This window comes from Coregonus clupeaformis, chromosome 10, assembly GCF_020615455.1.
Source record: "Coregonus clupeaformis isolate EN_2021a chromosome 10, ASM2061545v1, whole genome shotgun sequence".
Lineage (NCBI taxonomy): Eukaryota > Metazoa > Chordata > Actinopteri > Salmoniformes > Salmonidae > Coregonus > Coregonus clupeaformis.
Window position 1 is genome coordinate 30084141 of NC_059201.1, and position 25579 is coordinate 30109719.

General features: G+C 44.7%; 1 protein-coding gene across 2 annotated transcripts in view; it reads right to left on the reverse strand.

The window, feature by feature from the left end:
• Positions 1–25579, reverse strand: part of cdh4 (cadherin 4, type 1, R-cadherin (retinal)) — a 369197-nt gene that overhangs the window by 17736 nt on the left and 325882 nt on the right. For both annotated transcript variants that reach the window (XM_041887710.2, XM_041887708.2), the window contains exon 8: positions 5195–5367. In XM_041887710.2, the coding sequence (XP_041743644.2) occupies positions 5195–5367 (173 nt within the window). The remainder of the gene's footprint in view (positions 1–5194; positions 5368–25579) is intronic.

Sequence of the window (25579 nt, forward strand, 5' to 3'; positions counted from 1 at the left end):
TAAACTAGCCCAGACTCATTTAAAGTTCTGCAGAGTCATTAGGACTCGCTCCACATGTTAACCTGAACTAGACCAGCTCTATGAATGAAAACTCAATACGGGCTGCTCTTTATTACAGTCATAATGAAATATCAATACCATCTCTTCTCATAGTGCACTGCAGTAATAGACCCTTTACGCTCTCTCCAGACTGTCTCACTCTGATTCAGCCACATCAGGGTAACAGTAGTCCTAGATAGCTGCTGTCCAGTGGGTAACCTGACTCTGAGCAGCAGACGTGCATGGTGTTTGATCACGCAGGGAAAGGTGAGATAAGCCTAACAGCAGATGGCACTCTCACACAGTAGGGAAAATGGGACATGCTGTCCTGCAGCACTTTGTTCCTCACCTGAGTTGATAGAAGTTTATCCAAGCACACATGTATGCAAACACACGCACAAGGTACACCCATACCCACATCCTCTCCCTCCCGTCAGTTTGGCTGCCCTAACAAGCCAGTAAAGGGGTCTCTAATGAGTCCTATAGATCTGCTGAACAGAAGTCTGTTAGATTAGAGAGTCCACCTCAGAAAGGAAATAAGCCTTCTTCTTCCACCAAGCAGAACAACAGCAGTGCTTTTCCCACGGGCCTAAGCCCTTGGATTTTAATGGGAAGGGTTGAAAGGCATCTAGGGCCATAAGAACAGAACACCGCTGGAGGTAAAATTAGATCCTTTTTACAGGTACTGAATGAGGCCGTTTTTTTTTCCCAGAGAGTCCGCAGAAAGAGCAAAAGGCTATCAGAACTCAATGGCCACCATTCCACCAAAAAGGTAAAATGAAAACTAAAATGGTTGTCCAATGGTCCCTGTTCGGAGTTTGAGAGAAACTGAGTTTGTTCTCAAATCTCTGTTGAAAAGATGGCTGGCCCAAATGGGGACGTTACTGACATTGACAAGAAAAATGAAAGGTAACATTTTTACTAGCAAAACATTAATGGAGAATGAACTGAATCTGAGCTGTGTGTGTTTGAGCTGTGTGTGTTAGACAGTGGCAGACTGAACAGGAAGAGGAAGAGAAAGCGAGCGTGAATGAGCACTGAACCAGCACCTTCCGTATTTGTTCTGTGGTTTGTCAGTCTGGTACTGATCACAGTCACTACCCTGTCACTAACAATCTCCATCAAACAGCCACTGACTCACATTTAACCCAGAGAGACTCCCTCCCTCCCATTCACAGAGCTCCTGCACATGGACATACAATACAAATACACACCCAGACCAATATGATCCACACATGACACATGAAACAGTCACACAAAAACATCCATATACACATTTTCCCCCAGATATGCCAAACAGAGTATGGCTAACTTTTCTCCAGAAGGAGCCCCTAGTGCTGAACCATTTCCCCATATTGAGAGAGTGATACTCAGTCGCCTGGATATAGAAACCCTAAGCCCCTGTAGATGCCCAGAGCCATGCCTGGTCCCCTGGGGACAGTGTGTAGGCACTCCACCACAGTGTCCGATCAATGCCCTATCAGGCAGAGCAGAGCTGACACGCTCCAACCTGGAGCCGGCACGAGTCAGCCACACAGATCAGCATAGCACCCAGCCAGGCCCCAGAGAGGCTGCAGTAGCCTGGGGGAATGAAAAGCAACAGCCCTGCCACTCCAACCGGGCCCCAGAGAGGCTGCAGTAGCCTGGGGGAATGAAAAGCAAAAGCCCTGCCACTTCAGCCAGGTCCCAGAGAGGCTGCAGTAGCCTGGGGGGAATGAAAAGCAACAGCCCTGCCACTCCAGCCAGGGCCAGAGAGCACTGAGACAGCCCAGCCCAGCTGTGGCACACAGGGGTCAAGGCCACCTGAGGACAGCACGACTGTCTCACACTCAGCAGCTCTGAGACCCAGCAGGCTACCTCACATTGTACTCTACCTCACAGTTACAATCAGCTGCACTCAGGACCAGGGGCCTCATTTATAACCGTTGCATAAATGTCACACTAAATATCTGCATGTGCCATTTCTGAAAAGAATACGTACAGTTTACATTCACTTAGGTTGGAGTCATTAAAACTCGTTTTTCAATCACTCCACTAATTTCTTGTTAACAAACTATAGTTTTGGCAAGTCGGTTAGGACATCTACTTTGTGCATGACACAAGTACATTTTCCAACAATTGTTTACAGACAGATTATTTCACTTATAAATCACTGTATCACTATTCCAGTGGGTCAAAAGTTTACATACACTAAATTGACTGTGCCTTTAAACATCTTGGAAAATTCCAGAAAATGATGTCATGGCTTTAGAAGCTTCTGATAGGCTAATTGACATCATTTGAGCCAATTGAAGGTGTACCTGTGGATGTATTTCAAGGCCTACCTTCAAATTCAGTGCCTCTTTGCTTGACATCATGGGAAAATCAAAAGAAATCAGCCAAGACCTCAGGAAAAAGATTGTAGACCTCCACAAGTCTGGTTCATCCTTGGGAGCAATTTCCAAATGCCTGAAGGTACCACGTTCATCTGTACAAACAATAGTACGCAAGTATAAACACCATGGGACCACACAGCCGTCATACCGCTCAGGAAGGAGACGCGTTCTGTCTCCTAGAGATGAACGTACTTTGGTGCGAAAAGTGCAAATCAATCCCAGAACAACAGCAAAGGACCTTGTGAAGATGCTGGAGGAAACAGGTACAAAAGCATCTATATCCACAGTAAAACAAGTCCTATATCGACATAACCTGAAAGGCCGCTCAGCAAGGAAGAAGCCACTGCTCCAAAACCACCATAAAAAAGCCAGACTATGGTTTGCAACTGCACATGGGGACAAAGATCTTACTTTTTGGAGAAATGTCCTCTGGTCTGATGAAACAAAAATAGAGCTGTTTGGCCATAATGACCATCGTTATGTTTGGAGGAAAAAGGGGGTGGCTTGCAAGCCGAAGAACACATTTACATGTACATTTACATTTTAGTCATTTAGCAGACGCTCTTATCCAGAGCGACTTACAGTTAGTGAATACAATATTTTTTTAAATATTTTTTTTATATATATATTTTTTTTTTTTATACTGGCCCCCCATGGGAATCGAACCCACAACCCTGGCGTTGCAAACGCCATGCTCTATCAACTGAGCTACATCCCTGCTGGCCATTCCCTCCCCTACCCTGGACGACGCTGGGCCAATTGTGCGCCACCCATGAGTCTCCCGGTCGCGGCCGGCTGCGACAGAGCCTGGATTCGAACCAGGATCTCTAGTGGCACAGTTAGCGCTGCGATGCAGTGCCTTAGACCACTGCGCCACTCAGGAGACATGGCGCAGTGGTCCAACACCATCTCAACCGTGAAGCATGGGGGTGGCAGCATCATGCTGTGGGGGTGCTTTGGTGCAGGAGGGACTGGTGCACTTCACAAAATAGATGGCATCATGAGGAAGGAAAATTATGTGGATATATTGAAGCAACATCTCAAGACATCAGTCAGGAAGTTAAAGCTTGGTCGCAAATGGGTCTTCCAAATGGACAATGACCCCAAGCATACTTCCAAAGTTGTGCCAAAATGGCTTAAGGACAACAAAGTCAAGGTATTGGAGTGGCCATCACAAAGCCCTGACCTCAATCCTATAGAAAATGTGTGGGCAGAACTGAAAAAGTGTGTGCAAGCAAGGAGGCCTACAAACCTGACTCAATTACACCAGCTGTCAGGAGCAATGGGGAAGCTTGTGGAAGGCTACCCGAAACGTTTGACCCAAGTTAAACAATTTAAAGGAATGCTACCAAATACTAATTGAGTGTATGTAAACTTCTGACCCACTGGGAATGTAATGACAGAAATAAAAGCTGAAATAAATCATTCTCTCTACTATTATTCTGACATTTCACTTAATTAAAATAAAGAGGTGATCCTAACTGACCTAAGACAGGGAATCTTTATTAGGATTAAATGTCAGGAATTGTGAAAAACTGAGTTTAAATGTATTTGGCTAAGGTGTATGTAAACTTCCGACTTCAACTGTACATGAGGAACTTGCATGTAATTGGGTTTGTTTATTTTCCTGAATATTCACCACAAATCAGATATTAAGCAACTAAACCTGGCAGCCATACCAGTCTTTTGTTTTCAATATAAGTCAAATCGGTCTGCTTTCTAAAGGATGGTCAGGCTGGAGTTATTACCTAATGGGACTATTGGGAAATCTCTGAATATAAACGTTATGAGACAGACTCGTGGTGCCACAGCTCAAAGGTTTAGACGCAGCACTTGTGCTTTTATGGCTGTGATAAAATCATCAGACTAAGGGATGAGTATCAAATAATATCATAATGATACAGTATGTTATACATTTGTGTCTTTGGAACATTTAGGAGTAGGATTGGCAGTCGTATTTTGCCCTGAATGTCAGGCCACAGAGTGTTAGAAGTGTGAGTCTGAGATAATGTGAGGGACTCTGAGAGACAGATGCAGAGTGAGAACAGCTTCTCATAAACGACTCTGCCGGCAGCCTGCTGATGCATTATGGGATAAACAGAGTTGACCCTCCGTGATCTCCCTCATTAGCGATCTAAGAAGGAGTGGGATAGGCACACATCTGCAGGGGTAAGGTAGAGGATAAATCAGGTGAAATCCATTCCCATGACCCCCTCCAGGAGGGCCAGAACATGTTGGTATTTTATAGTCATTAATGGTGCTGTTTGCAGGGTTGGGGTCAATTCCATTTAAACTTCTGTCAACCTAATCGGACATGAACAGTCTCTAAACATTAATAATATAATTCAGTTCCTGAACAGACTGGAATATAGATAGGAATTGACCCCAACCCTGTGACTATTTTGCTCATAATGGTTAAGGTTTAGTCGAGGGAGGGAGGGAATCCTGAGTTAGTTATTAAGGGCAGAAGGTGACTGACTGGTGTACAGGGGTGGTGACCTATAGGAGGTGACAGACTGGGGTACAGGGGTGGTGACCTATAGGAGTTGACTGACTGGGGTACAGGGGTGGTGACCTATAGGAGGTGACTGACTGGGGTGCAGGGGTGGTGACCTATAGGAATGAGAATACCATCCACTGTCAGACTATAGCTAACACCCACAACATACACTGTGGATGTGCAGTAACAGGCGGACATGAAACTGATCCAAAAGGAAGTCAATGCCCTTTCCTCCCCCCTGCTCCCCTGACAGACAGTGTGACCTTGTTGTGCTACTGACCTCCCTGTCCAGGCCAGCAGCCATGGTGAAGATATCTCCCGTCTCACTGTTGATGGTGAACATGTTGGGGATGGGCATGTGGGGGGTCTGGGACAGGATCCGGTAGCGCACCATCCCATTGGCTGTGGTGTCGTCATCTGAGTCGTTGGCTGTCACTTGCATCACCAACGTGCCTGCCAACAGAGAAGAGACACAGCCAGCAACAGTTAGAGGAAAACACTGTGAATCACACAGTGAAGGAAACACCTCCTCCTGGCAAAGACAGAGCCAGGATCAGTCATACAAACACCAAGAGATTTAACATATGTGCCCCATCCTCATTCACCCATACGAAAAAAATATACATTTCAATATATTTAACTTCACGTAAAATGTATTTCAGATACATCTACATACATTTGCATCTTTGCTAAAATGCATGTAATGCCTTAAAATGTATTCCAGAGATGCATGTAAAAACATTTGCATATTTTCTCAAATGCACATACAGTGGCTTGCGAAAGTATTCACCCCCCTTGGCATTTTTCCTATTTTGTTGCCTTACAACTGTGAATTCAAATGGATTTTGGGGGGTGGGGGTTTGTATTATTTGATTTACACAACATGCTTACCACTTTGAAGATGCAAAATAAAAAAATGTGTGAAACAAACAAGAAATAAGACAAAAAAACTGAAAACTTGAGCGTGCATAACTATTCACCCCCCCAAAGTCAATACTTTGTAGAGCCACCTTTTGCAGCAATTACCGCTGCAAGTCTCTTGGGGTATGTCTCTATAAGCTTGGCACATCTAGCCACTGGGATTTTTGCCTATTTTTCAAGGCAAAACTGCTCCAGCTTCTTCAAGTTGGATTGGTTCCGCTGGTGTACAGCAATCTTTAAGTCATACCACAGATTCTCAGTTGGATTGAGGTTTGGGCTTTGACTAGGCCATTCCAAGACATTTAAATGTTTCCCCTTAAACCACTCGAGTGTTGCTTTAGCAGTATGCTTAGGGTCATTGTCCTGCTGGAAGGTGAACCTCCGTCCCAGTTTCAAATCTCTGGAAGACTGAAACAGGTATCCCTCAAGAATTTCCCTGTATTTAGCGCCATCAATCATTCCTTCAATTCTGACCAGTTTCCCAGTCCCTGCCGATTAAAAACATCCCTACAGCATAAAGCTGCCACCACCATGCTTCACTGTGGGGATGGTGTTCTCGGGGTGATGAGAGGTGTTGGGTTTGCGCCAGACATAGCGTTTTCCTTGATCGCCACAAAGCTCAATTTTAGTCTCATCTGACCAGAGTACCTTCTTCCATATGTTTGGGGAGTCTCCCACATGCCTTTTGGCGAACACCAAACGTGTTTGCTTATTTTTTTCTTTAAGCACTGGCTTTTTTCTGGCCACTCTTCCGTAAAGCCCAGCTCTGTGGAGTGTACGACTTCAAGTGGTCGTATGGACAGATACTCCAATCTCCACTGTGGAGCTTTGCAGCTCCTTTAGGGTTATCTTTGGTCTCTTTGTTGCCTCTCTGATTAATGCCCTCCTTGCCTGGGCCGTGAGTTTTTGGTGGGCGGCCCTCTCTTGGCAGGTTTTTTTGTGGTGCCATATTCTTTCCATTTTTTTTATAATGGATTTAATGGTGCTCCGTGGGATGTTCAAAGTTTCGGATATTTTTTTATAACCCAACCCTGATCTGTACTTCTCCACAACTTTGTCCCTGACCTGTTTGGAGACCTCCTTGGTCTTCATGGTGCAGCTTGCTTGGTTGTGCCCCTTTTTTAGAGGTGTTGCAGACTCTGGGGCCTTTCAGAACAGGTGTATATATACTGAGATCATATGACACTTAGATTGCACACAGGTGGACTTTATTTAACTAATTATATGACTTCTGAAGGTAATTGGTTGCACCAGATCTTATTTAGGGGCTTCATAGCAAAGGGGGTGAATACATATGCACGCACCACTTTTCCATTATTTATTTTTTATAATTTCTTGAAACAAGTTATTTTTTTCATTTCACTTCACCAATTTGGACTATTTTGTGTATGTCCATTACATTAAATCCAAATAAAAATCCATTTAAATTACAGGTTGTAATGCAACAAAATAGGAAAAATGCCAAGGGGGATGAATACTTTTGCAAGGCACTGTAATGCCTGACAATTCCAGAAATGAAAGGCTATGACATCTAGTCTACAGGGTGACCAAAGTGGTTCCTAATTCGGCATATGACATAGTTTGGCCCTTCAGAGGATTCTTAAATTACTCTTTACGTATTGATCAATGGAGATACTTTAACATTCTGTCATAAAGAGCACATTTAATAAAAAAAAAAACACGTTTCCCATCTCAAGAGGTTAAGAAATACATTTTTCAACTTCATATTTGTTATAATATGTGAAAATGGGATAATATGTGAAAACAGTTGTTTCTATCTTTTGTAATAAAAAAGATAGAGAAAGATAAGTGTTTCCAATGACATTATCAACCAATTAGTAGACAATTCATAGGCAATTAGTAGGCAATGCCTACTCACAACTGGTCAAAATCACACTATGATGTCATTGGAAACACTTATCTTTATCTTTTTTTACTACAAAACATAGTAAAGCACCATATTCACATATTGTGATGTTGGTGGGTGGTACTGGAGATCATGAATATGACATACAGTGCATTCGGAAAGTATTCAGACCCTTTCACTTTTTCCACATTTTGCTATGTTACAGCCTTATTCTAAAATGGATTAATCTACACACAATACCCCATAGTGACGAAGCAAAAACAGGTTTTTAGAAATTTTTGCAAATCAATTAAAATATAGAAAACTGAAATAACATTTACATAAGTATTCAGACCCTTTACTCAGAACTTTGTTAAAGCCCCTTTAGCAGCGATTACAGCCTTGAGTCTTCTTGGATATAACACTACAAGCTTGGCACACCTGTATTTGGGGAGTTTCTCCCATTCTTCTCTGCAGATCCTCTCAAGCTCTGTCAGGTTGGCTGGGGAGCATCACTGCACAGCTATTTTCAGGTCTCTCCAGAGATGTTCGATCAGGTTCAAGTCCGGGCTCTGGCTGGGCCACTCAAGGACATTCAGAGACTTGTCCCGAAGTCACTCCTGCGTTGTCTTGGCTGTGTGCTTAGGGTCGTTGTCCTGTTGGAAGGTGAACCTTCGCCCCAGTCTGAGGTCCTGAGCGCTCTGGAGCAGGATTTCATCAAGAATCTCTCTGTACTTTGCTCCTTTCATCTTTCCTTCGATCCTGACTAGTTTCCCAGTCCCTGCCGCTGAAAAACATCCCCACAGCATGATGCTTCCACCACCATGCTTCACCGTAGGGATGGTGCCAGGTTTCCTGCAGACGTGACGCTTAGCATTCCGGCCAAAGAATTCAATCTTGGTTTCATCAGACCAGAGAATCTTGTTTGTCATGGTCTGAGAGTCCTTTAGGTGCCTTTTGGCAAACTCCAAGAAGGGCTGTCATGTGCATTTTACTGAGGAGTGGCTTCCATCTGGCCACTCTATCATAAAGACCTGATTGGTGGAGTGCTGTAGAGATGGTTGTCCTTCTGGAAGGTTCTCTAATCTTCACAGAGGAACTCTGGAGCTTTGTCAGCGTGACCATCGGGTTCTTGGTCACCTCCCTGACCAAGGCCCTTCTCCCCCAATTGCTCAATTTGGCCGGGCGGCCAGCTCTAGGAAGAGTGTTGGTGGTTCAAAACTTATTCCATTTAAGAATGATGGAGGCCACTGTGTTCTTGGTGACCTTAAATGCTGCAGACATGTTTTGGTACCCTTCCCCAGATATGTGCCTCGACACAATCCTGTCTCGGAGCTCTACAGACAATTCCTTCGACCTCATGGTTTGGTTTTTGCTCTGACATGCACTGTCAACTGTGGGACCTTATATAGACAGGTGTGTGCCTTTCCAATTAATGTCTAATCAATTGAATTTACCACAGGTGGACTCCAATCACGTTGTAGAAACATCTCAAGGACGATCAATGGAAACAGGATGCACCTGAGCTCAATTTCGAGTCTCATAGCAAAGGGGCTGAATACTTATGTAGATAAGGTATTTCTGCAAAAATGTCTAAAAAACAGTTTTTGCTTTGTCATTATGGGGTATTGTGTGTAAATTGATGAGTTAAAAAATACTTTCCGAATGCCCTGTAACTGCATGTGATACTAAAGAGGTCAATTGTTAAGACAGTCACCATGTCATTACAATATGATTTGGCCAATGTTTTACATTTGCCATTCTGTCACGATCGTTCATGAACGAGACGGACCAAGGCGCAGCGTGATATGTGTACATGTTTATTTATATAGAATAAACACCACAACAACAAAATGAAACGAAACGTGAAGTCCAAGGTAGCATACAACCAACATACCTTACACGGAACAAGATCCCACAACTAACAGGTGCCAAAAGGCTGCCTAAGTATTGCCCCCAATCAGAGACAACGATCTACAGCTGCCTCTGATTGGGAACCACACAGGCCAACATAGATCTACATATTCTAGATCTAACAATGAACAAACACAACACGGAATATACACACCCTGACTCAACAAATAAACGTCCCTTGAGTCAGGGAGTGACAGTACCCCCCCCCCCCCAAAGGTGCGGACTCCGATCGCGCCACTTAAACATAACAGGGTAGGGGCCGGGTGGGCATTCCGCCTCGGCGGCGGATCCGGCTCCGGGTGTGACCACCACTTACTCTCCACCTCCCCGTTGCGCCCCTGGTCTGGTCTGGACCTCGGCGCGCTGCTTCCCCTCTCCTTCCTCCCACGAAGTACCAAGCCCTGTCTGGACCCTGGTGTGGGAGACCCCGAACCTGGAGAGGGGCTGACGTCTGGGTCTGGACTGGAACCGCTGACTGGAGCTGGACCCGACGACGGTGGATCGAACTGCTCTGGCTCCGGGGTGGAGCCGCTGACCGGAACTGGATCAGGCACCGGTGGAGCAGACTGCACTGGCTCCGGAGTGGAGCCGCTGACCGGAGCTAGACTGGACCCCGGTGGAGCGGATTGCTCCGGAGTGGAGCAGCTGACCGGTGCCGGACCAGGCACTGGTGGAACAGGCACGGGCCGTGCCGGACTGGACACACGCACCACTGACTTGGTGCGGGGAGCAGGAACGGGCCGGACTGGGCTGACGACGCGCACCACTGGCTTGGTGCGGGGAGCAGGAACGGGCCGTACCGACTGGCGGCGCGCACCACTGGCCTGGTGCGGGAGCAGGAACGGGCCGGACTGGGTTGACGACGCCGCACCACTGGCTTGGTGCGGGGAGCAGGAACGGGCCGTACCGGACATGCGACGCGCACCACTGGCCTGGTGCGGGGAGCAGGAACAGGCCGGGTCGGGCTGGTGACGCGCACCACTGGCTTGGTGCGAGGGACAGGAACAGGTCGGACCAGGCTGGAGACGCGCACCACTGGCTTGGTGCACGGGGCAGGAACAGGCCGGGCCGGGCTGGCGACGCGCACCACTGACTTGGTGCGAGAGACAGGAACAGGCCGGACCGGGCTGGCGATGCGCACCACTGGCTTGATGCGAGGAGCAGGAACGGGCCGAACCATACTGGGAACACCCACCACTGGCTTAGTGCGGGAATCAGGAACGGGCCGGACCGGACTGGCGACACGCACCACTTGATTGGTGCGAGGAGCGGGACTGGGTTCCTTCATAAACCCCCGCTCCTTCTGCTGCCTAACCAGCCTCCTGCTGCCTCGTCGTCCACGGCGTGAGCCCCCCCCTAAATTTTTTTGGGGCTTGTCTCTCCCCCGTGATCATGGCCTCCATCCCTCTTGCCAGACTCTCGCTCATCTCCTCCCAAGTCCATCCTCTTTCCTCGTCACGCTGCTTGATCCAGGCTTGGTGGGATCTTCTGTCATGATCGTTTACGGACGTGACGGACCAAGGCGCAGCGTGATATGTGTACATGTTTATTTATATAGAATAAACACGACAACGACAAAATGAAACGAAACGTGAAGTCCAAGGTAGCATACAACCAACATACCTTACACGGAACAAGATCCCACAACTAACAGGTGCCAAAAGGCTGCCTAAGTATGGACCCCAATCAGAGACAACGATCTACAGCTGCCTCTGATTGGGAACCACACAGGCCAACATAGATCTACACATTCTAGATCTAACAATGAACAAACACAACACGGAATATACACATCCTGACTCAACAAATAAACGTCCCTTGAGTCAGGGCGTGACACATTCATTTTAAAGTAAACATATATTTCTTACAAATACAATCAAATGTAATATATTTCACAAGACATTTCCAAATACACTTTAAAATACATTGACCAAATACATCAATAAATATATTCTAAAATACATTGTTTAATGTATATATGTATTCTATAATGGATTTTGAAATACATAAATAAATTTCCAAATGCTTTTAACATACATTAAGATATACATTTTACATACAGTACCAGTCAAAAGTTTAGACACACCTACTCATTCAAGGGTTTTTCTTCATTTTAACTATTTTCTACATTGTAGAATAATAGTGAAGACATCAAAACTATGAAATAACACATATGGAATCATGTAAACTCAGCAGAAAAATAAATGTCTCTTTTTTCTGGACCCTGTCTTTTAAAGATAATGAGTAAAAATCCAAATAACTTCACAGATCTTCATTGTAAAGGGTTTAAACACTGTTTCCCATGCTTGTTCAATGAACCATAAACAATTAATGAACATGCACCTGTGTAACGGTCGTTAAGACACTAACAGCTTACAGACGGTAGGCAATTAAGGTCACAGTAATGAAAACTTAGGACTCTAAAAGAAGCCTTTCTACTGACTCTGAAAAACACAAAAAGAAATATGCCCAGGGTCCCTGCTCATCTGTGTGAACGTGCCTTAGGCATGCTGCAAGGAGGCATGAGGACTGCAGATGTGGCCAGGGCAATACATTTCAATGTCCGTACTGTGAGACGGCTAAGACAGCGCTACAGGGAGACAGGACGGACAGCTGATCATCCTCGCAGTGGCAGACCACGTGTAACAACACCTGCACAAGATCGGTACATCCGTACATCACACCTGCGGGACAGGTACAGGATGGCAACAACCACTGCCCGAGTTACATCAGGAACGCACAATCCCTCCATCAGTGCTCAGACTGTCCACAATAGGCTGAGAGAGGCTGGACTGAGGACTTGTAGGCCTGTTGTAAGGCTGGTCCTCACCAGACAGAACCGGCAACAACGTCGCCTATGGGCACAAACCCACCGTCGCTGGACCAGACAGGACTGGCAAAAAGTGCTCTTCATTGACGAGTTGCGATTTTGTCTCACCAGGGGTGATGGTCGGATTCGCGTTTATCGTCGAAGGAATGAGCGTTACACCGAGGCCTGTACTCTGGAGCGGGATCAATTTGGAGGTGGAGGGTCCGTCATGGTCTGGGGCGGAGTGTCACAGCATCATCGGACTGAGCTTGTTGTCATTGCAGGCAATCTCAACGCTGTGCGTTACAGGGAAGACATCCTCCTCCCTCATGTGGTACCCTTCCTGCAGGCTCATCCTGACATGACCCTCCAGCATGACAATGCCACCAGCCATACTGCTCGTTCTGTGCGTGATTTCCTGCAAGACAGGAGTGTTCTGCCATGGCCAGCGAAGAGCCCGGATCTCAATCCAATTGAGCACGTCTGGGACCTGTTGGATCGGAGGGTGAGGGCTAGGGCCATTCACCCCAGAAATGTCCGGGAACTTGCAGGTGCCTTGGTGGAAGAGTGAGGTAACATCTCACAGCAAGAACAGGCAAATCTGGTGCAGTCCATGAGGAGGAGATGCACTGCAGTACTTAATGCAGCTGGCCACACCAGATACTGACTGTTACTTTTGATTTTGACCCCCCCTTTGTTCAGGGACACATTATTCAATTTCTGTTAGTCACGTGTCTGTGGAACTTGTTCAGTTTATGTCTCAGTTGTTGAATCTTGTTATGTTCATACAAATATTTACACATGTTAAGTTTGCTGAAAATAAACGCAGTTGACAGTGAGAGGACGTTTCTTTTTTTGCTGAGTTTATATAAGAAAACTATGTCAAGATGTTACTATTCCCTCTGCTAGAATATACTGGAATGCAGCCCTAGGACAAGTGAACTGGAACAAAGTCTCGTTGTTGTCTGGCAAATATTGTATATCTAATAAGGTGAAAGAAGTATCATACAAACTCATTCATAGAATCTATCCTGTAAAGACCTTTATTGTACACAGATTCAAAAATAACTATTGATAACAAATGTGTATTTTGTGGTTGTGACCCAGAGACTCTTGACCATTTCTTTTGGGACTGTTCTTATGAGGTGTTATGGTGTGGGGGTGCTTTGCTGGTGACACTGTCTGTGATTTATTTAGAATTCAAGGCACACTTAACCAACATGGTTACCACAGCATTCTGCAGCGATACGCCATCCCATCTGGTTTGGGATTAGTGGGACTATCATTTGTTTTTCAACAGGACAATGACCCAACACACCTCCAGGCTGTGTAAGGGCTATTTTACAAAGAAGGAGAGTGATGGAGTGCTGCATCAGATGACCTGGCCTCCACAATCCCCTGACCTCAACCCAGTTGAGATGGTTTGGGATGAGTCGGACTGTAGAGTGAAGGAAAAGCAGCCAACAAGTGCTCAGCATATGTGGGAACTCCTTCAAGACTGTTGGAAAAGCATTCCAGGTGAAGCTGGTTGAGAGAATGCCAAGAGTGTGCAAAGCTGTCATCAAGGCAAAGGGTGGCTATTTGAAGAATCTCAAATATAAAATATATTTTGATTTGTTTAACACTTTTTTGTTTACTACATGATTCCATATGTGTTATTTCATAGTTTTGATGTCTTCACTATTATTCTACAATGTTAGTAAAACTAAAGATAAACCCTTGAATAAGTAGGTGTGTCCCAACTTTTGACTGGTACTGTATATATTTTTTTAAATACAACATTACAGAATGTATCCTGAAGAATTTATTTTAAAAAACATATATATGGCTGCCTTACAAACACACACTGAAAATACAATACACAACACTCACACACTTCAAACCAAACTTTATTTCAAGCCCATTCCCTGTATCTATGTCCTCAGTGAAGGGAACCTTTCAGATCGGGGGCTCCTGGGGGAAAGTAGACAATATGAACTCTGAAAAAGCCCCCAACCCGTCCCATCCCTGTATATAGCAGGTTGGCTGGCAGGCAAGTTGAAGTTCCCTCCTATAGAGTCCATTTAGTAATGAGCAGCACTGGCTCTTCTGCCATTTCCGCCATCCATTACTTCAGACTTCAGCGGCACGGCTGCCCTTAATGCTCCGATGTGCTCTCGCTATTTGTCTTGGAATCATGGGTAAAAAAACACAGCCATTTAAGGCTGAAGGTGGGGGTGGTGGTGTGTGTGTGTGTGTGTGTGTGTGTGTGTGTGTGTGTGTGTGTACGTGTGTATAGAGGTGGAGGGGATGGGGGGTGAAAGGGCTTTGTCCCAATCTCCCCGAGCAGAATTATTGATTTGTAAGAGCTTGTCAGCCAGGCTCACAAATGTGACCAGGCAATTAGGAGCACTCTGTGCAGGAAAAGGGAGAGATCACCTCGTTCCTCTCCCCAGCTCAGGGAAAATGTCACTCTCCATCAGGCGGCCATTTAAAGGCTGCTACTGCTGCTGAAGCTGCTGCTGCACCAGGAGGAGAGCTAGGCCCCTGTCAGCTTAGGGGGATAGAGAGGCAGAGGCAGAGAGACGCAGGAGCACACACACACACTAGGGTTGTTATACTGTATAAGGAGGTAGAAACAAAGAGGAGAGACAGGGGGAGAGTTGAAGAGGAGAAGAGACAGATAAGCATATACAGAGAGATATAGAGATGCATAGACAGAGACAGAGAGAAGTGCAGGAAGAGAGAAAGAGAGAAGCAAAGAGGGATAGAGAGATAAAAGAAAGAGAAGGAGAGGAACCATTGGAGCTAATCCAAGGTCACCTTTGCTGTAGATCAGCTGCAGAACTAGGCACAGGGACAGTATTAGATGGAATCTGGTAGTGTAAAAATATGTTGAATTTTAGACTGGAAGGAGTAGAGACACATGATGGGTCCTCACAGCTACAGGTGTTTGTTCTGTTGGCTCTCATAATTGGGCAGAGATAGCACCATCATTCCCGTGACAGCCAGCATCGATGGGATAATTGTGGCTGAGAATTCTATTTCAAACTTCATTAAGTTTCAAAGCAGGATTTGTCACTTTTCCCAAGAAGAGAAAAAAACACAGAGAGAGAGAACCAAGGAAGGGAGTGAGAAGAAAAACAATTACCCTTATTCCAGAGAGGAGAACATCAACATTTGAACAACCTTTCAGTCAGTCCGAAGAAAAAAGAAGTGATGTTGAGAATCGTATGTAAACTCTGACATCTTTAATTTCAATAAGAGGGATTCCTTAATAAGCTTAAAGACTGTTCTTTGTCTAAGAGTGTGGCCATGCCGGAAAGGGTTAACCTCTGAGCCCGTTTAATTCCTCTTTAATTTGAAAACTAATTCCAAATCCTAATTGCTTTACCGCCTAAACCGCTGGGGCTGGCAATTTCACTGGTGGCAGGGAAGGCATGTTGGCCATTTGGTCACATGGGAGAGAGAGTGGGGGAGTTGAGATCACTGTTGGGCTCCATCAACTTCCTAAACATTACTGAGCTGGAGGTCAACACCTGCCTTCCAATTACAGAAGGACAGAGAGAGAGAGAGAGAGAGAGAGAGAGAGAGAGAGAGAGAGAGAGAGAGAGAGAGAGAGAGAGAGAGAGAGAGAGAGAGAGAGAGAGAGAGAGAGAGAGAGAGAGAGAGAGAGAGAGAGAGAGAGAGAGAGAGAGAGAGAGAGAGAGAGAGAGAGAGAGAGAGAGAGAGAGAGAGAGGAGGAGGAGAGGACAGAGGGCAGGCAGGAGGCAGAATGACAGTGAGATGGACACAAGCACAGATGCAGAAAGTTTGCATGGCAAGAAATTGCCAGTGATGGAAAGGGAGAGAGAAGACAGAGGGCAGGCAGCAAAGGACACTAAAAGGGGTTGGCAAAAGAAAAAGAAGGGGAAAGACAAGAAAAGGAGGGTAAGATAATACCAGGCATTTAGAGGGAGCCAGGAAAGTAGAGTACAAGAGGGATTTGGGGAGGCAGTAGTAAGTGAGCGAGTGAGTGGGGAAGGGCAGGAGGAGAGGTGAGAAAGAGAGGGATGTGGCAGTCACAAAGTGATAAAGGGGACACAAAGCATTGTGGTCACACAGAGCTGGCTCTAATGGCACTGCTGGCACTCCCAGGGCTGTTACCAGACCACACTGCAGCTCCACCAACCACCATACACAACCCTGGCAAGCCCGAGAGGGACCAATAAAAACCAGCCACCAGAAAATTACCTCCAAATCTGACCGCATTCACACCTCAATGCATGGGCAGTCAGAACATTTTAACTGCTCAACTGCACTGTTTCTTCACAACTTCCCATGCTGAGGGAATATTAGAGAAGTACAGACTTGTGGGAGAAGAAATCTATTTTATATCTCTGGCGTAAATAAAGTCCCTAAGGAAGCAAAACATGTTGACGATATCCATGCCGGGTGTGTGTTTGTGGATGTAAAACTGCAGAATGTGTAACCAGCCAGAGCACTCACTGGTGTCTGAAGCTACTTTCCAGCGATCACCATATTCATCTCTGGATGAACCTTCCTGCTAAATGCACTCCCAGTGCTGAGACTCCATCTATTTGGTCTTAACTCTCTCAGAGTGGCTCCTCAGTGAACAATCACCCAGGCAAATGTGCTCTCCTGCACTCAGCGCAGAACAGCAGTTGGTCACACACTCTGGGTCCATTACACTGCTTGAAACATCCCTGCGTTCCTCCATCTCTCCTGTGTACAGATGCTGGGGCCTAATTAGCCCCCCAGGCCAAGAGGCAGTGGAAACTCTTAAATCTTTCTCCGACTCTTAGCAAACTCTTTAGGACAGAAAGAGGTCCCCCCTCAGATTACAAATTGAGTGTGTGAGAAAGCACTCAGATGGATTATTTTAATCTTCCCCTCTCATTTCAGAGGGTCTCAAGTTTCAACAAAATAGAGAAGTATTTTTTCATCCTCGACTATAGCATTTGGGCGTTTCTCCCCCAAATTTCTCTGTGATCTCTTATGCATGAGGAGAAAGTGGTGGTGGTGTTGAGTTACAGTGGGGGAAAAAAGTATTTAGTCAGCCACCAATTGTGCAAGTTCTCCCACTTAAAAAGATGAGAGAGGCCTGTAATTTTCATCATAGGTACACGTCAACTATGACAGACAAAATGAGAAAAAAAAATCCAGAAAATCACATTGTAGGATTTTTAATGAATGTATTTGCAAATTATGGTGGAAAATAAGTATTTGGTCAATGACAAAAGTTTCTCAATACTTTGTTATATACCCTTTGTTGGCAATGACACAGGTCAAATGTTTTCTGTAAGTCTTCACAAGGTTTTCACACACTGTTGCTGGTATTTTGGCCCATTCCTCCATGCAGATCTCCTATAGAGCAGTGATGTTTTGGGGCTGTCGCTAGGCAACACAGACTTTCAACTCCCTCCAAAGATTTTCTATGGGGTTGAGATCTGGAGACTGGCTAGGCCACTCCAGGACCTTGAAATGCTTCTTACGAAGCCACTTCTTCGTTGCCCGGGCGGTGTGTTTGGGATCATTGTCATGTTGAAAGACCCAGCCACGTTTCATCTTCAATGCCCTTGCTGATGGAAGGAGGTTTTCACTCAAAATCTCACGATACATGGCCCCATTCATTCTTTCCTTTACACGGATCAGTCGTCCTGGTCCCTTTGCAGAAAAACAGCCCCAAAGCATGATGTTTCCACCCCCATGCTTCACAGTAGGTATGGTGTTCTTTGGATGCAACTCAGCATTCTTTGTCCTTCAAACACGACGAGTTGAGTTTTTACCAAAAAGTTATATTTTGGTTTCATCTGACCATATGACATTCTCCCAATCCTCTTCTGGATCATCCAAATGCACTCTAGCAAACTTCAGACGGGCCTGGACATGTACTGGCTTAAGCAGGGGGACACGTCTGGCACTACAGGATTTGAGTCCCTGGCGGCGTAGTGTGTTACTGATGGTAGGCTTTGTTACTTTGGTCCCAGCTCTCTGCAGGTCATTCACTAGGTCCCCCCGTGTGGTTCTGGGATTTTTGCTCACCGTTCTTGTGATCATTTTGACCCCACGGGGTAAGATCTTGCGTGGAGCCCCAGATCGAGGGAGATTATCAGTGGTCTTGTATGTCTTCCATTTCCTTTAAATTGCTCCCACAGTTGATTTCTTCAAACCAAGCTGCTTACCTATTGCAGATTCAGTCTTCCCAGCCTGGTGCAGGTCTACAATTTTGTTTCTGGTGTCCTTTGACAGCTCTTTGGTCTTGGCCATAGTGGAGTTTGGAGTGTGACTGTTTGAGGTTGTGGACAGGTGTCTTTTATACTGATAACAAGTTCAAACAGGTGCCATTAATACAGGTAACGAGTGGAGGACAGAGGAGCCTCTTAAAGAAGAAGTTACAGGTCTGTGAGAGCCAGAAATCTTGCTTGTTTGTAGGTGACCAAATACTTATTTTCCACCATAATTTGCAAATAAATTCATTAAAAATCCTACAATGTGATTTTCTGGAAAAAAAACTCTCAATTTGTCTGTCATAGTTGACGTGTACCTATGATGAAAATTACAGGCCTCTCTCATCTTTTTAAGTGGGAGAACTTGCACAATTGGTGGCTGACTTTTTTCCCCCACTGTATTTTTTCTTCCATAGTCACCAATGTCAGTGTAATTTATCAATTAACTTGTAGTGTTCATTTGGTAAGTGCCCAGCAAACTCCTAGAACACCCTGGTGATGACACATGGATGAAAACACAACCCCTGATCATTTTCTTCCCCCTGTCTGAATCACAATAACAATTGGATTAGTTCAAATTGAATTACTAATTCTGTATGTAGTGTAATTGCCTCATTACTTACAGTACGTGTAAGACTGATCAAATTCAATGACACGCTTGTATCTGTGTCTCTTGATGTGTGTACGTCTGTGGTGGCAAGCGTGCCATTTTAAACCCAGTTTCACTGATGGATTGATTTGACACACAATGTTTTATCTGGCGACAGCGATAATGGCAACTCCCCGCAGGTCTGCCTCTTTTAATGGTTTTATATAGCAGCCATAGTAGATGGAGGATCAGCTGTAATGCCTCAGAGGAACTTTGATATCAGAGTATTCTAGTCTTATAGACATGTCTCTTACAGAGCTGAACACATCCCATCCCACCCCCCTTTGCTCTAAGCAGTTAGAAAAACATTCTGTCTGATGGAACCAAAATACTTATGGGAGGACCATTCTCATAACCAGCCTAAAGAGAGCAGCTTAAGGTTTAAGTGATAAATTGGTTAAAAATATGTTTTAAATGATCCAGAAAAGTACAACTGTCCCACAGAACATACACCATTTATGAAAAACGGCCCCACTCTCATTTTCTTAAATAGCCAATTAGGCAACCATAACTCAGCGGCATGACTCTCTAACTAAAAACGAATCATTGCATGCAAGAAGGGAATAGATAAAGAGAGAAAAGGGAGAGAGAAAAGCTCTCTGGTCTATGTAAAATACTTGACAGTGTGTTAACTCCAACATAGAGTGATATTGTGTTTGTATTCCACAAAACAAACTACTAGAAATATATATATATATATATACACTACCGTTCAAAAGTTTGGGGCCACTTAGAAATATCTTTGTTTTCAAAAGAAAAGCAATTTTTTTGTCCATTAAAATAACATCAAATTGATCAGAAATACAGTGTAGACATTGTTAATGTAGTAAATGGCTATTGTAGCTGGAAACGGCTGATTTTTAATGGAATATCTACATAGTCGTACAGAGGCCCATTATCAGCAACCATCAGTCCTGTGTTCCAATGGCCCGTTGTGTTGGCTAATCCAAGTTTATCATTTTAAAAGGCTAATTAATCATTAGAAAACCCTTTTGCAATTATGTTAGCACAGCTGAAAACTGTTGTGCTGATTAAAGAAGCAATAAAAATTGCCTTCTTGAGACTAGTTGAGTATCTGGAGCATCAGCAATTATGGGTTCGATTACAGGCTCAAAATGGCCAGAAACAAATAACTTTCTTCTGAAACTCGTCAGTCTATTCTTGTTCTGAGAAATGAAGGCTATTCCATGCGAGAAATTGCCAAGAAACTGAAGATCTCGTACAACGCTGTGTACTACTCCCTTCACAGAACAGCGCAAACTGTCTCTAACCAGAATAGAAAGAGGAGTGGGAGGCCCCGGTGCACAACTGAGCAAGAGGACAAATACATTAGAGTGTCTAGTTTGAGAAACAGATGCCTCACAGGTCCTCAACTGGCAGCTTAATTAAATAGTACCCGCAAAACACCAGTCTCAACGTCAACAGTGAAGAGGCTACTCCGGGATGTTGACCTTCTAGGGAGAGTTGCAAAGAAAAAGCCATATCTCAGACTGGCCAATACAAATAAAAGATTAAGATGGGCAAAAGAACACAGACACCGGACAGAGGAAGATTGGAAAAAAGTGTTATGGACAGACGAATCGAGTTTGAGGTGTTCGGATCACAAAGAAGAACATTTGTGAGACGCAGACCAAATGAAAAGATGCTGGAGGAGTGCTTGATGCCATCTGTCAAGCATGGTGGAGGCAATGTGATGGTGTGGGGGTGCTTTGATGGTGGTAAAGTGGGAGAGTTGTACAGGGTAAAAAGGATCTTAAAGAAGAAAGGCTATCACTCAATTCTGCAACGCCATGCCATACCCTGTGGACGGCGCTTGATTGGAGCCAATTTCCTCCTACAACAGGACAATGACCCAAAGCACAGCTACAAACTATGCAAGAAGCAGTCAGCTGGTATTCTGTTTATAATGGAGTGGCCAGCACAATCACCGGATCTCAACCCTATTGAGCTGTTGTGGGAGCAGCTTGACCGTATGGTAAGTAAGAAGTGCCCATCAAGCCAATCCAACTTGTGGGAGGTACTTCAGGAAGCATGGGGTGAAATCTCTTCAGATTACCTCAACGAATCGACAACTAGAATGCCAAAGGTCTGCAAGGCTGTAATGGCTGCAAATGGAGGATTATTTGACGAAAGCAAAGTTTGAAGGACACAATTATTATTTTCATTAAAAATCATTATTTCTAACTTTGTCAATGACTACATTTCCTTTGCATTTTGATATATTTCTTATTCAAACTCATTTCATGTATGTTTTCATGGAAAAGAAGGACATTACTAAGTGACCCCAAACATTTGAACGGTAGTATATACAGTGGGGAAAAAAAGTATTTAGTCAGCCACCAATTGTGCAAGTTCTCCCACTTAAAACAATGAGAGGCCTGTAATTTTCATCATAGGTACACGTCAACTATGACAGACAAATTGAGGAAAAAAATTCCAGAAAATCACATTCTAGGATTTTTTATGAATTTATTTGCAAATTATGGTGGAAAATAAGTATTTGGTCACCTACAAACAAGCAAGATTTCTGGCTCTCACAGACCTGTAACTTCTTCTTTAAGAGGCTCCTCTGTCCTCCACCCGTTACCTGTATTAATGGCACCTGTTTGAACTTGTTATTAGTATAAAAGACAACTGTCCACAACCTCAAACAGTCACACTCCAAACTCCACTATGGCCAAGACCAAAGAGCTGTCAAAGGACACCAGAAACAAAATTGTAGACCTGCACCAGGCTGGGAAGAGTGAATCTGAAATAGGTAACAGCTTGGTTTGAAGAAATCAACTGTGGGAGCAATTATTAGGAAATGGAAGACATACAAGACCACTGATAATCTCCATCGATCTGGGGCTCCACGCAAGATCTCACCCCGTGGGGTCAAAATGATCACAAGAACTGTGAGCAAAAATCCCAGAACCACACGGGGGGACCTAGTGAATGACCTGCAGAGAGCTGGGACCAAAGTAACAAAGCCTACCATCAGTAACACACTACGCCGCCAGGGACTCAAATCCTGCAGTGCCAGACATGTCCCCTCCGCCAGTACATATCCAGGCCCGCCTGAAGTTTGCTAGAGTGCATTTGGATGATCCAGAAGAGGATTGGGAGAATGTCATATGGTCAGATGAAACCAAAATAGAACTTTTGGTAAAAACTCAACTCGTCGTGTTTGGAGGACAAAGAATGCTGAGTTGCATCCAAAGAACACCATACCTACTGTGAAGCATGGGGGTGGAAACATCATGCTTTGGGGGCTGTTTTTCTGCAAAGGGACCAGGACGACTGATCCGTGTAAAGGAAAGAATGAATGGGGCCATGTATCGGAGATTTTGAGTGAAAACCTCCTTCCATCAGCAAGGGCATTGAAGATGAAACGTGGCTGGGTCTTTCAGCATGACAATGATCCCAAACACACTGCCCGGGCAACGAAGGAGTGGCTCGTAAGAAGCATTTCAAGGTCCTGGAGTGGCCTAGCCAGTCTCCAGATCTCAACCCCATAGAAAATCTTTGGAGGAGTTGAAAGTCTGTGTTGCTCAGCGACAGCCCCAAAACATCACTGCTCTAGAGGAGATGTGCATGGAGGAATGGGCCAAAATACCAGCAACAGTGTGTGAAAAACCTTGTGAAGACTTACAGAAAACGTTTGACCTGTGTCATTGCCAACAAAGGGTATATAACAAAGTATTGAGAAACTTTTGTTATTGACCAAATACTTATTCTCCACCATAATTTGCAAATAAATTCATTAAAAATCCTACAATGTGATTTTCTGGATTTTCTTTTCTCATTTTGTCTGTCATAGTTGACGTGTACCTATGATGAAAATTACAGGCCTCTCTCATCTTTTTAAGTGGGAGAACTTGCACAATTGGTGGCTGACTAAATACTTTTTTTCCCCACTATATATATATATACAGTGGGGAAAACAAGTATTTGATACACTGCCGATTTTGCAGGTTTTCCTACTTACAAAGCACGTAGAGGTCTGTAATTTTTATCATAGGTACACTTCAACTGTGAGAGACAAAAATCCAGAAAATCACATTGTATGATTTTTAAGTAATTAATTTGCATTTTATTGCATGACATAAGTATTTGATACATCAGAAAAGCAGAACTTAATATTTGGTACAGAAACCTTTGTTTTCACTTACAGAGATCATACGTTTCCTGTAGGTCTTGACCAGGTTTGCACACACTGCAGCAGGGATTTTGGCCCACTCCTCCATACAGAACTTCTCCAGATCCTTCAGGTTTCGGGGCTGTCGCTGGGCAATACGGACTTTCAGCTCCCTCCAAAGATTTTCTATTGGGTTCAGGTCTGGAGACTGGCTAGGCCACTCCAGGACCTTGAGATGCTTCTTACGGAGCCACTCCTTAGATGCCCTGGCAGTGTGTTTCAGGTCGTTGTCATGCTGGAAGACCCAGCCACAACCCATCTTCAATGCTCTTACTGAGGGAAGGAGGTTGTTGGCCAAGATCTCGCGATACATGGCCCCCATCCATCCTCCCCCTCAATACGGTGCAGTCGTCCTGTCCCCCTTTGCAGAAAAGCATCCCCAAAGAATGATGTTTCCACCTCCATGCTTCACGGTTGGGATGGTGTTCTTGGGTTGTACTCATCCTTCTTCTTCCTCCAAACACGGCGTAGTGGAGTTTAGACCAAAAAGCTCTATTTTTGTCTCATCAGACCACATGACCTTCTCCCATTCGCTCCTCTGGATCATCCAGATGGTCATTGGCAAACTTCAGACGGGCCTGACATCTGCTGGCTTGAGCAGGGGGACCTGTGTGCGCTGCAGGATTTTAATCCATGACGGCGTAGTGTGTTACTAATGGTTTTCTTTGAGACTGTGGTCCCAGCTCTCTTCAGGTCATTGACCAGGTCCTGCCGTGTAGTTCTGGGCTGATCCCTCACCTTCCTCATGATCATTGATGCCCCACGAGGTGAGATCTTGCATGGAGCCCCAGACCGAGGGGTGATTGACTGTCATCTTGAACTTCTTCCATTTTCTAACTAATTGCGCCCAACAGTTGTTGCCTTCTCACCAAGCTGCTTACCTATTGTCCTGTAGCCCATCCCAGCCTTGTGCAGGTCTACAATTTTATCCCTGATGTCCTTACACAGCTCTCTGGTCTTGGCCATTGTGGAGAGGTTGGAGTCTGTTTGATTGAGTGTGTGGACAGGTGTCTTTTATACAGGTAACAAGTTCAAACAGGTGCAGTTAATACAGGTAATGAGTGGAGAACAGGAGGAGTGGAGAATGTGATTTTCTGGATTTTTGTTTTAGATTCCGTATTTCACAGTTCAAGTGTACCTATGATAAAAATTATAGACCTCTACATGCTTTGTAAGTAGGAAAACCTGCAAAATCGGCAGTGTATCAAATACTTGTTCTCCCCACTGTATATATACACACACTACCAGTCAAAAGTTTGGACACACCTACTCATTCAAGGGTTTTACTTTATTTTTACAATTTTTTACATTGTAGAATAATAGTGAAGACATCAAAACTATGAAATAACACATGGAATCACGTAGTAAAAAAAAAAGTGTTCAACAAATATTTTATATTTGAGATTCTTCAAATAGCCACCCTTTGCCTTGATGACCGCTATGCACACTCTTGGCATTCTCTCAACCAGCTTCACCTGGAATGCTTTTCCAACAGTCTTGAAGGAGTTCCCACATATGCTGAGCACTTGTTAGCTGCTCTTCCGTCACTCTGCGGTCCGACTCATCCCAAACCATCTCAATTGGGTTGAGGTCGGGGGATTGTGGAGGACAGGTCATCTGATGCAGCACTCCATCACGCTCCTTCTTGGTAAAATAGCCCATACACAGCCTGGAGGTGTGTTGGGTCATTGTCCTGTTGAAAAACAAATGATAGTCCCACTAATCCCAAACCAGATGGGATGGCGTATTACTGTAGAATGCTGTGGTAGCCATGTTGGTTAAGTGTGCCTTGAATTCTAAATAAATTACAGACAGTGTCACCAGCAAAGCACCCACACACCATAACACCTCCTCCTCCATGCTTTAAGGTGGTAAATACACATGCGGAGATCCTCCGTTCACACTCACCGCGTCTCACAAAGACACGGCGGTTGGAACCAAAAATCTCCAATTTGGACTCCAGACCAAAGGACAAAGTTCCACCGGTCTGATGTCCATTGCTCGTGTTTCTTGGCCCAAGCAGGTCTCTTCTTCTTATTGGTGTCCTTTAGTAGTGGTTTCTTTGTAGCAATTTGAACATGAAGGCCTGATTCACACAGTCACCTCTGAACAGCTGATATTGAGATGTGACTGTTAC